Genomic DNA, 13,796 nt, shown 5'->3' with positions numbered 1-13,796 from the left:
CAGTTCTTTTGTGACTGCATCATAGTATCCAATCAAATTGGTCAGGCAAGACTTCCCTTTAACAAAACCATGTTGTGTCCTAGCTATAACTGAAGTCTTGTCTAGATGATCCTGCAGTGCTTCTTTCACCAGTGCCTCCATTAATTTTCCGGGAACAGAAGTTAAACTCACAGGTCTATAATTACTTGTGTCAGCCTTTGATCCCCCTTTGTGAATTGGGGACAAATTTGTACATCTCCAGTCAATGGGTACCTCCCCTGAGTCCAAGGAAGCTCTCATAATTATGGCTAAGGGTTTGCTTACCTCCTTTGCTGCCTCCTTTAATATAACTGGATAGATCCCATCCACCCCAGGTGCCTTTCTTGTGTTTATCTTCAACAATTTCTCCTCCACTTTGCTCTCAGTTATTACAAGATTCTCTAGCTTACTGCTAGAGTTGAATACACCTCTGGCATTCCCCTCGCTGAATAACTCCTCATGTGTGAATGTCGATGCAAAATATTCATTTAGTTTGTTAGCTACCCGAGCAGGGTCATCAACAGTTGACCCATCGATCTCAAGTGGACCAATCTGATTCATCCCTTTCCTTCTAGAGTTTACATAAGTAAAGAACTCTTTGCTGTTTTTCTTCGCATCCCTTGCCAAGGATCTCTCGTAATCTGCCTTCGCCTGCCTAACCTCCTTTGTAACTTGGTTACAGATCAACTTGTATCTATCATAGGCATCCGTGTCACGTGTTAATTTGTATGTATCCCATGCATTTTTCTTCTCTGCCATATGCCTCATTAGTTCATCTGACAACCATTTAGGCCTAAACCTTGAACAATATTTCTTAGTTGGTATGTAAAGCCTAGTAGCTTCCACGATAAGTTCTTTGAATGCTTCCCATTTTGAATTTGCTGTTGGCAATATCATCAGTTGATCCCACTGTATAGAATTTAAATACTGTCTCAGTCCATTGTAGTCGCCTTTACGAAAGCAATACCCCTTCCCTTTACCCCTAATGGTAGTTACCTCTTTGAGTAACTCCCACTTCAGCACACTGTGATCACTGCCACCAAGTGGTTCATTTATCTGCAGATTCTGAATGCATGAAGAATCACTACTGATAATCAAATCAAGAGTATTACTCCCTCTAGTTGCCTCCCGAACATGCTGATGTAGAAAACAATCATCCAATAAATCCACAAAAGCCTTGCTACTGTGTGAGTGACCAGCCCCCAAATTCCAGTCAATATCTGGGAAATTAAAATCCCCCATTATAAGACTCTCTGATTTACTGGCCCACTCTATTTCTCCGAACAGTTTCTTATTATACTCATCAGAGTCATTAGGCCTATAGCACACTCCTACTCTCAATTTTGATCTCCCAATGCTTATGTCACACCAAACTGACTCGACACTGCACTGTCCAGCGATGTCGACTGGCTTCACTTCCTTGGATTTTATGTGTTTCTTAATTAATAGCATAACCCCTCCTCCCTTCCTATCCTGTCTATCCTTTCTGTACACATTGTACTCCCCAAATTCCAGTTCTGCATTTCTTATATCTGTGTGACACCACGTCTCTGAAATCCCCACAATATCTGCCTTTGATGTTTTGAGCAATACCTCAAATTCATCAAATTTATTTACTAAACTCCTAGCATTGGTGTACACACAAGTATACATGCACCTGTTCTTTTTCTTAGCTACCCTAACACAACCCATGTGTTTACTTGTACCCCAATGATTCCCAGCAGTCTCTGAAATATCCTGCATCTTATTTTCCAGGCTGCGGCTCATTCCAATAGAAGCAGTGCAAGAATCACTTTCACCTCTGCCAGTGGCTACTGTTAATCTATTAGTCCTTGTATCCCCCCAATCTAGCAGTTTTCCGACCCACCTAACATTGCCTCGATAGCATCAGCAAACATTCTTGCACCCTTTCTATTTAAGTGTATCCCATCCCTGTAGAAGCAGTCTCTCCTGTTAACAAGTACAGACCAGGCTGAAAAAAATTCTACCCCTTGAGCCCTGCACAATCTTTCCAGGGCCGAATTGATTGACAGGGCTCTCATCATATACTCCCTCCTATCGTGTCTGGGCAGAATTGCAGACACTTTCAATTTCAACCCTAATTCACTGCTTTTTTTCATCAGTGACCTGTACTTGTCAAGTAATTCCGCCGGTCTCCTACTCTTAATGTCATTAGTGCCAACGTGTACAACTATATCACCTTTTGTGCCCTTAAAAGATGATATCCGCTCTACAACGTCATCAACTTTTGCCCCTGGCAGACATACCCTGGTCCTATTCCACCTATCCTTTTTACAAAGCATGTTTCCCGTTTCCCTGACAATAGAGTCACCAACAACTACTAGTTCCTTTGGGACCAGCGCATTCTGCCTTGGGGGTTGCCGCTGTGTTCCGCGATGACCAAGTGCAAGCTCTGGCATTGGTGTGGGCAGCTGAGAGCTTGATGGGCCCCTCACTTGTAATCCTTCGAGGGCATCCACCCTATCCTTCAAGCTCTCATATAGGCCCATAACAACGCTGAGTTGTCGCCTTATCTCCTTACACTCCTTGCATCGCACACACACAAAGACATCCCCCATGGCAGTATCATGTCCCATACTTGACTGCTCCGCAAATCCATAAGATCCGACAACAAGTAATGTGACGTTCCTGCAGCAAATATATGACTAGGGATAAATTTTCAAGGCAAAAACTCAAAATATACAATCTGTAAAACTAAGGGTTGACTTATGTGCCTGGCATAAGATAAATGCGATAGGAATGGAGCATTGTAACAATTACTGACCATATTGTAGGTATATCGATGAGCCAAAATATTATGGCCACCTACCTAATATGTTGATTCTCCACGTGTAGCCAAAACAGCTCATACTCAGTGAGGCATGGATGCTACAAGATTTTTAAATGTGTCTTGTGGTATTTGGTACCAACACGTAATCAGCAGATCCTTTAACTCCTGTAAGGTCCATGGTTGAGACGCCACAGATCGGAGTTGTTGTTCCAACACAAACCACAGATGTTCAATGGGATTGATGTCTGGAGAATTTGGAGGCCAGGGCAATACCTGGAAGTCTTCCTCATGTTCTGCGAACCAGGCTCGAACAATCTGGGTAGTGTGGCATGGTGCATTATCCTGCTGAAAGGTGACATTGCCCAAGAGAATAAGACCATTACCATGAAAGGATGTACCTGGACAGCAATGATGTTTAGATAGATCGTAGACATCATAGTGCCTGGCACATGGATGACTGGACTCAGGTATGCCAGTTTTCGTCCCATGGTGCATACAGGTGCCATCACTTCCCCAGGCAAACGACGCACACCTACTTGACTGTCCACATGATGCAACAGGAAACGTGATACATTGGATCAGACAACTTTTCAATCACTCAAGGTCCAGTTTCGATGCTAGCGTGTCCATTGTAGGCGCTGTCGCCGGTGAACTGTGGTTAGCATGGGCACACCATAGTGGCCTGCAACTACGCAGCCCCGTTTTCAGCAGGGTCGATGTACTGTGTGTTGTGACACATTACTCCTGTCACCAGCATTCCAGTTACTGGCTAGTTGCGCCACAGTCGCCCTTCTGTTGCCATGTACCATTCAGGAGAACCTTTGCTCACCTCATGCATCGATGAGTCGTGGTCGTCCAACACCTCGCCCTTTTTGTCAGTTTCCCTCCTCGGACCACTTTCGGTAGGTACTAATCATGGCTGACCATGAGCATCCCACCAGCCATGCCATTTCGGATATGCTCTGACCCAGTCGTCTGGCCATTACAATTTGGCCTTTGTCAAACTCATTTAAGTCCGCTGCCTTTCCCATCTGAAGAACAAGAGTAACACTGATTAACAGAACTCAATCAGGTGTTTTTTATACCATGGACCGACCCGCGCGTGTGCCGTAGTTCACCTGCAGTTGCTTTGATTTGCATAATGACTCGCTTGTCATAATGTTTTGGCTCATCGGTGTACAATGATCATTTGTCTCTGCCCACTCTTGTTCACAGAAGTTTTACTTTTTGAATTATATCCCGTTTTCACATTTCATATCTCCGCTTGTTATAAAACCCTTGTGGGCAGCATAGTTTTATTCAAGGCCTTATACACTTCAATCAGATCACTTCGGAGGTGCCTAGCCTCCAGACACTGCAATTTGCAGAATTTAAGCCTTTCTTAGTAAAAGAACCCCTTCGTTCTCCTCAGAAATCTTTTTGCCCTTTTCTGTATTCGTTCTCCAGACCTGTACGCAGTACTCAAGGCATGGCCTGACCATTTTTTATACGAAGTAATAGTCAGTTCCTTCTCCCCACTAGCAAAATTCCTGTATATCATTGACAAAACCCCATGATCTGCTCTGGCAGTGTCTGCACTGCTCAGAAAACTTCGTGTCTGACTGTACAATTATCCACAGCTGTTTTTCATTCTCTATCACCCTGAGTGGCAGAACACCATACTATGCAGTTGGTACGCTTCTCTGGGGTTACTTCTACCCGTATGCAGTATTATTATCATCATTAGCCATATGGTGCAAGGAAGCCTGAGGCTTTTGCTGCACCAGCCAAAAAAAAAAATTTCAGAGTTACCCTAAGAGAGAGTCAGAAGCAGAAGGGAATCACCAAGGAAGAGAAGAATGATGACGTCCAGCTCAGAACCCTGGGTGTGCCAAGGTTGGCACACCCAGGGTTCTGAGCTGGACACTCACCAGATGTGAGCCCCTGGGGTTACTTTGCATTTGTCAATGTTAAACTTCAGTTGCCACTTCTCAGCCCATCTGCCCAACTTTTCCAGATCCTCTTGCAGTACATACTGTCATTGCTATCATTAACAACCTTGCCAACCTTTGTATTATCTGTGAACTTCGACATTCAGTAACCTCAACAAAATTTTAAAATTATTTTTTTGCTTTCAAATTATGGACACAACAATTTTTTCTTTAATTGAAGGATTTACAAATATGAAAGAAGTTGTAGAAATATTTAAAATGTTTTATACTATTTCTGAATTTAAAAAAAAAATGGTCAGATGACGATTTATTAAATCATTTACTGTCATATTAAGTTAAGTGACATTGATCGTAATGATTCCGATATTGATGGTTGAGTATTATCTGAAGAACTTAGAGTATGTCAAAATATATTAAAGACAATATTATTGAATTTGAATTTTTACAATATATATTTAAAATCGATTTTAGAGTTACTTTTCCAAATTTTTTACCAGTTTCCTTGTCTGGGGTGAACGGAGTTTTTAAAAATTAATCAAAAATTATTTACGAGCGACAATGTCTCAACAACGACTCTTTAATTTGGCAATAATTTCAATAGAAAATGATCTTTTGGAACAAATAAACATAAATGAAATAATTAATAAATTCGCACATCTTAAAGCAAGGAAACAAATTTACATAATTTTTTAACATAATTTTCCTTTTATTTTATTATTGTGGGTACGATTACTGTGATTTAGAATTTAAAGTTTGTTTCCAGAATTTCGGAATGATTTTGTTATTTTGTTTTGTTGTTTCATTATATTATATGTGAGTTACGTTGTAATTTTTTTTCTTTTTCAAACCCTTGAATCTGTGTTTTAATTGGCTGGTTACAATGTCAATTAATTATTTTATAAAAGATATTAATGAAGAAAGACGACCAGCCCACCGTATAGGGTTTAGCTTTTTTAAAGTAACCTCTGATTCACCCCAATATCAAGACAGTAAGTCCCAACGATTGATATTATGTCCAAAAAATACATAGATGGTTTGTACAACTGCAAAATGCTTTGATACATCTTGGATACCATTAACTGCATCATTCACCACTAAGTTGATGTTATGAGCCGCACAATGAACATATAATGCATTTGTTCCATTTCTTTTATGAGGGCTTGTACCCCTGAATAAATCCCACTCATACTGTTAGCCCCATCATATCCTTGACCCAGACATTTAGAAAGACCCAAATAATTTTGCAGCGTGTTGCAGATGGTCGTTGTTATACTTGCAGCAGTTCGATTGGTTAGACCGTTAGATGAAAGAAGCCAAGAAAAGACTCCTCGATTGTTATCCTCTAGGTTTATTTCCAGTGTCGCTGTTGTTTAAAATTTTGACATAGCTGATGTTTTTGATAATGCTCAGTTGATGTTTTTTTTTTAAATGTCCTGAGTTGTGTCTAATATGACAGAAAAGAAAGGAGAGTCTTTAATTTCCATTATTAATTGTTTTTTTAAATGCAAATTCAAATATTCTATCAACTCATTTTGTGTTTTAGACCATAGTTATTTTGATGTGCCTTAACACTTGTCTCATAGTATCATCGTATTGGGCTAAAAATTTTACATCAGAGAAAAAGTTTCCATTGTATGTACAGTGGCGGTGAAAAAAACTGCATCAACTTAAAAAAATTAACATTTGTAGTGAAACGTATAAGATATTGTTTGATTACAGTCATTTTGTTTGTCGTAAAGCAAAGGTATTACGTCAGATAACGCTTCTATTGCATCAGACAGTAATTGCAAGGTATTGCATCAGTCGTTTCTGCATTGGAACGGTATACTGTTCATTAGTATCCTGTTTTGCGGAGGTGTAAGCATGGCTCCATATGTTCAGTTGACACCAAGAAAAAAAAAAGTGTAGCTATTGCTCTGTCCCAGAAAGGGCTTTCTACGCGTGCTATCGCTGATACCACCAGTCAACGGTATCCCGGGTGCTGGAATTAAAGCGTGAAACGATGTGAAGAGAAGACTTGGATCAGGCCGTAAGAGAGTGACTACGCTATTATTATTAACTCCCTTATTAATAATAATAAGCAAGTTAAAAATACTAAAAACCATTAACTGGACACTTACCATTAACAGACTTGGATAATCTTGAAATTTTATTTAAAAATAAAATCCATTCTTTGATTTTCATTTGTTGAAAATAGATTAATACTTTTTTCATTCAAGTTTGGTGCACTGTTCAAATCGGCACTGCTCGCTCTGCAGTTCCTTTTACTCGGTTTGTCACCTCTAAAAAATGTGTTGGCAAGATATCGACTAGGCATTGACTCAACCACTGAGAGCGAAATGTGGACCGCCTGGCGCACAGTTCTCTACAGTTAAACTTCAAGGTTGGAAACTATTTTGTGTTTTATTCCTTTATTATTGAAATGATTATTGGAAATACACTGTAGTTGTTTTCCCATGAACCAAAGGCCTTAGGCTATGGTTGGATGGCCCGGGCTCTGTTTAATACTTGTATTGAATAAAGCAATTATTTATTTATTTATCTTTCTATACATTAAAATAATTTCCTCCTAGTGATATTTATTCAGCCAACTGGAGAAGAGAGATGCGAGTACGTGTAATACGTAACAAATACTAAAATACGTAACAGAAGCTTGTTTTGCTGTGGTAAAGTAAGCTTCTGCTTAAAGTGTGGTCACGCGCTATGTTTATCCAACATGACCACGCGGTACCATGCTTGATTTCCATATGCAACGTATTTATGTATTCATAGCAGAGGAAGAGACACACACACAGTGTCGAAAGCTTCTGTAATTATTTTATTTTATGAAAAGAAGCGAGGCCCCATAGCTTATTATTATTATTTTTGATTACTGGAAACAGAAGATGAGTATACTATACGAGGGACCTGCTAATAAAAATGTTCATTGCGTTGCATTGTTCTTCACAAAACTTCATATAACTCCTTTGACGGTATATTTAGATTTAAAAAGCTAGGGGGTGCTGCAGTTCCGCAGTGCCTACGGACGAGCCGCCCCTGGTTATAGTTTTCTTTCACCTTCAGCTTCTAAAATTTCTAATAAAAGACGGTTTCTTTAAGCTAACAACTCTTTTTGATGAAGCATTTGAATGTGGAATGCTTAATATGGAGCTTACAATTAGAGACAAATTATTTACCTCCGGAAATTTTGAGAAAAATTGCACCCATTTTTTTTTTTTTTTTTTTTTTATCAACAAGCAGTTTCTTTTCATTACTCAGTGACAACAAAATGCCTTTAAACTTAAAATTTCTTCAAAAAGCAAAACTAAGTTAACATTTTTGACGTTGAATATTTCTACTAATTCTCGAATTGAATTAAATGTTGGTGGAAAAAAGATTTCTTAATTCTCATTTTTCTATTGTTATTAGAATTTATTTTTAATGCATCCGTTAAATTCCAATAAGAATTAATTAAAAATACGTAAAATCAGTAAATTAACAGTTTTTCCTCTCATCGTGACAAATGATGGTATTATCGGGAAGTGGGAGATGAAGTTCTAAATCCGGAAAATCCCGACCATATCGGGACGGTTGCCCACTCTGCTCTTGCGTCGGCTCTGTACTAATGACTAATCGGATGTCTACTGTACTAATTATTAAACAACATAAGAACTTGAATATTGAATATCAAACTGTGAACGGCTTTGCAGTAAAACGCTTGTTTGATGTTGTTATTATTATTATTAGCCATATGGTGCAAGGAAGCCTGAGGCTTATGCAGCACCAGCCAAAAAAAAAAAAAAAAAAAAAAAAAAAATTCCACGTTACCCTGAGAGAGAGAGAGTGTCGGAAGTAGAAGGGAATCACCAAGAAAGCGAAGAATGGTGATATCCAGCTCAGGATCCTGGGTTTGCTAAGTCCATACTCACCAGATGTGAGCCCGTGGTCGTGTTCGAGTCACGTGACTACTAAATAGAGTAATACATGTAACTGTTTTGTCAATGCCGACCGGGCTAGCCAGGTGGGTAAAGTTCGCGGGTTCGAATCCTTCATCGGGCTTGAATCAGAGTAAAATGCAAAAACTTTGGGAGGTGTATTATGGCCACAGAAGCCGCCAACAACTAATAAAAAATAAAAAGTTTTGTCAATAATGATTAATTGTCAACTCTTCTGACTAAGTCATGCCGGAGTATAAACAGAACATATACTGTTTGGAAATCTTACCTTACTAAGAGTTCGCTGCATTTCTTTATGTTCTTTCTTAAGGATTCCTGTTTCATCTAATATTGATGCAGCACTGTTTATTCTCCTGTTAAAATATTTATGCGACCACTTTCCAAAAGGACAAAAAGCGTAAACAAAATTATCAAATTCTGACAATGGAACATTTCGAAAAAACAAGGAACTTTTTGCAATTTTAAACATTTGATATATGAAATAACTTCTAATATGTACAGACTAAGGCTTCTTAACCGGTCGTTAGGAGTAAACAGTGTTCGCTTGCTATGAATATCATGCAACGCTAGCGCAGTGATCAACACAGTACTGTATATCAAAGGGGTTGTTTTACTCCGCATCAATGCCTTTTATTTGGCATTTCTCCGATTGGGCGGAGCTTAGAGCATCAGCCCTATCAGAAGTAGCGAGATTCAGGTATCGGTAAATAGCTTAGCAAGTTGAGTAATGGAACAATGATGTCACTTCTCTCCTATATCCCTTGTTATAGTCATTGGCACTAGTCTACACGTGACAGTATATTATTATTATTAGCCATATGGTGCAAGGAAGTCCCAGCCAAAAACAAAATTTTAGTTACCCTGAGAGAAAGAGAAGTAGAAGGGAATCACCAAGAAAGAGAAGAATGACGATATCCAGCTCTTGCGGGAATTACGAATTTTTTTCACTTATGGAGATTGCGAAGGACTGCAGAAGGGTCTAATCATATGCAAGATGTTAAAATTATTCACACGAATAGGATCCAAGCGAAGCTTTGTGAATTTTTTTTTTTTTTTGTGTGTTGCCAAGAATGGGAAAAAACTAGTGCATTGCTTATTTCACTTCATTAATTAATTGATTAGTTTTTATATAAACTATATACGTACTAAATAAAATTTTGGTTAATGTTTACTAGAGGGTACTCCTGACATGGATTTTTCCGAAGGAGAGGCCTGATGCTGTGTTTGACAACTGTCGCTCCTCCTACTGATCTCGTGATGTCACGGGACACTTATTCCAAGAGAACTATGCCTAGATTGCTCCTTGCCTAATTACCGGTGGGTTGCTTACAGTGAATGTCGTTTTCCCACCGACTAAAGACTGCAAGTTTACGTTAGAGTATATGGAAACCCGGGATACAATTTTCTAAAGTTTCTGAAGATGCGAAGGAATGCAGGGAGAGTGATGTCATCTTTAAAATCGGGTACGAGTCCCCACCCCTTTGGTGCTGCTTTGAAATCGGCAAATAGTTCGAAATCGTTTTCCGATTTAAAAACAGCACCAAGGTGAGGGAACTCGTTTCCCGATTTTAAATCAGTACCGAGGGGGGGGGGATAGTTTCCTGTTTTAAAACCATCACCGAGGGGTTGGGGAACGCGTTTGTTTCTATATATTTCTACAAATCCTTCTGTTAATCAGCGTATCCAGACCGGTGTGTATGTGGAAAAAGGTCTGTTGGTACGTGACGGTTGAATTTTTTAAATATATGAAATTACGTAAATATTAAAACCGAACCAGATATAAAGAAACTAATTACTGACAAACAAGCTCAAGTGTTATATTAAGTCAATTATTTTTGTTCAAATTCTCCCGATTTATTGCATTTAATTGTTAAATGCAATAAATCACCATGTTAATCAAGTATTTTAGAGTTTATTTTGTTTAATATTTGTTATTTAGTTTGTTCAATTTTTGTATAAAAAATGAAATAAAAATATGTATAATTAATAACATAGCCTTATTATGCGAATATTCTTGACTTTTCCTCTTAATACAAATACATATTTTAATGAGTGGCACCGAAAAGTTTCAAATTTGGTTTATTATTGTTAGCCATATGGTGCAAAAAAGCCCGAGGCTTATGCTGCACCAGCCAAAGAAACCCCCAATTTCTGAATTACCCTAAGAGAGAGAGACACATAGAAAGGAATCACAAAAAAAGAGAAGAATGATGATATCCAGTTCAGGACCCTTGGTGTGCCAAGTCCATACACACAAGATGTGAGCCCCCGTGGTTCCCCAGGGGCTCACATCTGGTGAGTATGGGTTTGGCACACCAAGAGTGCTGAGCCGGATATCATTCTTCTCTTTCTTGGTGATTCTCTTTTACTTTTCTCTCTCTCAGGGTAACTGGGGAATTTTTTTTTTTTTTTTTTTTTTTGGCTGGTGCAGCATAAGCCTCCGGTTTCCTTGCACCATATAGCTAATAATAAAAATCATAATAATAATAAAAAAGGCTGAGAACCGCTGTCTTAGGTAATAACACCCATAAAAATTATACTTAAAAAACTGCAGGAAATTTTAACTCCAATTCTAATTATAGATTGAGAAGTAATTACATACATTTATATAGGGGCAGGAGAGCAGTGCGTACCACACACTTCTTGATTAAACCGGGATTTGCGCCTGTGACCACCAAATACGGAGGATGCGGAAAGGTCAGGGAATGACCACCGCATATCCCCGAAGCAATATGGCCTTAGTTGCTAATGCTCCTAAAAAAAAAAAAAAAAAAAACAAAACAAATAACATTTATATAAAGGAAAGTACATTTAACCTTAGAGGTTTCGCTATTTTCATTTATTGCTTTTGAGTAGTTCGGAAAGTGCTTTATTGCTATTTATGGAAGTACATATTCCATAGATAGTTTATAATTGCAATAAATTCGGAAATATAACTTTATGAAAAGTGTTTCAAGTTCTATAGATAAGTGTGGTAGTTGGCTCCCTCCACTGTTTATCTGTTACACTACCGAGCTTTTATGAAAGCAATAAACACAAAAACCTTAAATTTTATTCAAAGGAAACATTTTATGAATTTTTGAAAGAGTACGTAGAAAGTAATAAACAGCATTCATTTAAGGAACATTTTATGCATTTATATGTTTTAAGATGGTCTTTCATGAAATAAAACCTGGACTTTTAGAATGGAATATCTGATTTAATATGAACACCCGCGGTGTTGCGACGTCTATCCAATACTGTTGCTAGGCAAGAGACTCACAAGGAATTGCAGGCCCAAGTATAGTCGAGACATTACTTCTTTCTTCATTTTTAATTATTGGCAAAAATTTTCTTCAGATTTAAAATAATAAAAATGTTTTTATTTTATTATTTTTTGTCTTATTTATTATACTTTAGAATTTACTTGTTGCATTTTTAACTCTCACATCTACATGTGGAGACAGACACAAACACATGTACAAACATAGGGGGGGGGGAGGGTTCTTCGGGGAATGGAAGGGCTGGAGGGTTGGTTGGAAGATTGCACAGCAGAAGTTGTTATTCATAATAACTACAATGGAATTCATCAACCATCTATAACTGAAACTTTATTAAAATAATAATGAGATAAAATAAGACAGGAAAAAAATTTATTGTAAAAGTAAAATATATGCACTACTGTAGAGTTAAAAGCGATAAAATGATAGATAAAATTAAAATCTGCGAAATATCACAAATTAAGCTTCCAAAGCAACCACCTTCTTTATCAACAGTAAAGCTTGACTATTACGGTACATCCTTAAATAACTTCAGCAGGATCACAGCTCACAGAACTTGTTACTGTAGGAGCATGGGCATTATCCTCTACATGTGCATGGAGACCGGAAATGGTTCGGGAGCGTACCAAGCGGAACCGTTCATCTCGTCCAATAATTACGGTTTCAAAGAGGGGATGAATACGGACTCCCCTATCTCTATTGATGGTATTATGTTCCGAGGAACAAATCCGCAAGAGCTCTCGAGCTATTTCCGGTTCCAATACGTATGCAAAAGAGCAACGATGACGTTAACACCTGGTATATTACTCACATGGAGAATGTGGTGGTTCTCGTTCCAGAAGTTTTCAGTCACAGCATATTTCCCAAAGTCTGCGGTCTTTACTGCGCTAATATGTTCCCCATACGATCTTTAAACCTGCGTTTTTTCTCTCCAACATACCACTCCCCACAGTCTTCACATTTGATCTCACATATAACCCCACTTGTACCCTCAATAGGTACTGGATCTTTTACCTTTGACACAACTGTGTGCAAACTTCGCCCTGGCAGCTGCCCACAGCGTGTCTGACTTACAGGTCAGTAATATTTTAGAGATCTGCTTTGTTAGCTCGGATAGTACGGAATGTATGCGGTAGCAGCGAATGAGAACGCCTCTCTTCGCCTGTGTTCAGCTTCTCGAATATGTTTGTCCAAGATCTTCTGGGGGCACCCGCATTTTGGGAGATCCGCTATGACACGTTTAATCGCCTCCATTCTCCATTCCAAAACCTATGCGAACGATCAACGTCATCGTTCGCGTAGGTATTAGAACCGGAAGTGACTGGGAGTCAAGGCAGACGAAAGCGTATGTGCGGTGGCAAGTCAGTCGAGTGATTTAGTGCTCCGACATTTACTTCAACTTTAAGTATAATTATGCAACGAAGTGTGCACCATTTAGGTTATTCCGATAGTTGAAGAAGTCATCGAGTGAAAAATGACAACCACCGGGTACGAATTACAAAGGTAAATTTACCTTTTTGTAAAATTACATGGCCATAACTACGTACATGTATATTCCTTAGCAGTAGTGACCGGAAGCACATGCGAACATATCCCGCATAGTCAATGCCACCTTATAACAACAACATCCCAGTAATTAGGTTAAACCCTGCTCCAAGCAACAAGACGCCGACCGGCAGCCTTTTGTTACTCAGGCAAAGCAAACAGTTAATATCGTGTCTTTACCACAGTATTGCTTAATTTAAAAACAAATTAGTCCAACTTGTTCAGCTTACGCATATTTTTGTAAACTGCCTTCTTTAGTTGTGGGGTTTCAGTGAGAACTTTCATTATCTTCCCCCCATAAAATTGAGTCAGCTTG

General features: G+C 38.7%; 1 protein-coding gene across 1 annotated transcript in view; it reads right to left on the bottom strand.

The window, feature by feature from the left end:
• Positions 1–9,144, bottom strand: part of LOC150090848 (putative acyl-CoA dehydrogenase 6) — a 65,636-nt gene extending 56,492 nt beyond the window's left edge. Inside the window, exon 1 of the mRNA XM_090374913.1 lies at positions 8,944–9,144. Within this exon, the coding sequence (XP_090231039.1) occupies positions 8,944–9,144 (201 nt within the window). The remainder of the gene's footprint in view (positions 1–8,943) is intronic.
• Between the last annotated feature and the right edge of the window lie 4,652 nt (positions 9,145–13,796).

Source organism: Mastigoproctus giganteus, chromosome 1 (assembly GCF_048544385.1).
Source record: "Mastigoproctus giganteus isolate SK-2022 chromosome 1, ASM4854438v1, whole genome shotgun sequence".
Classification (NCBI taxonomy): domain Eukaryota; kingdom Metazoa; phylum Arthropoda; class Arachnida; order Uropygi; family Thelyphonidae; genus Mastigoproctus; species Mastigoproctus giganteus.
Note: the sequence above shows the minus strand (reverse complement) of the source record. Positions and strands in the feature narration are given on the sequence as shown.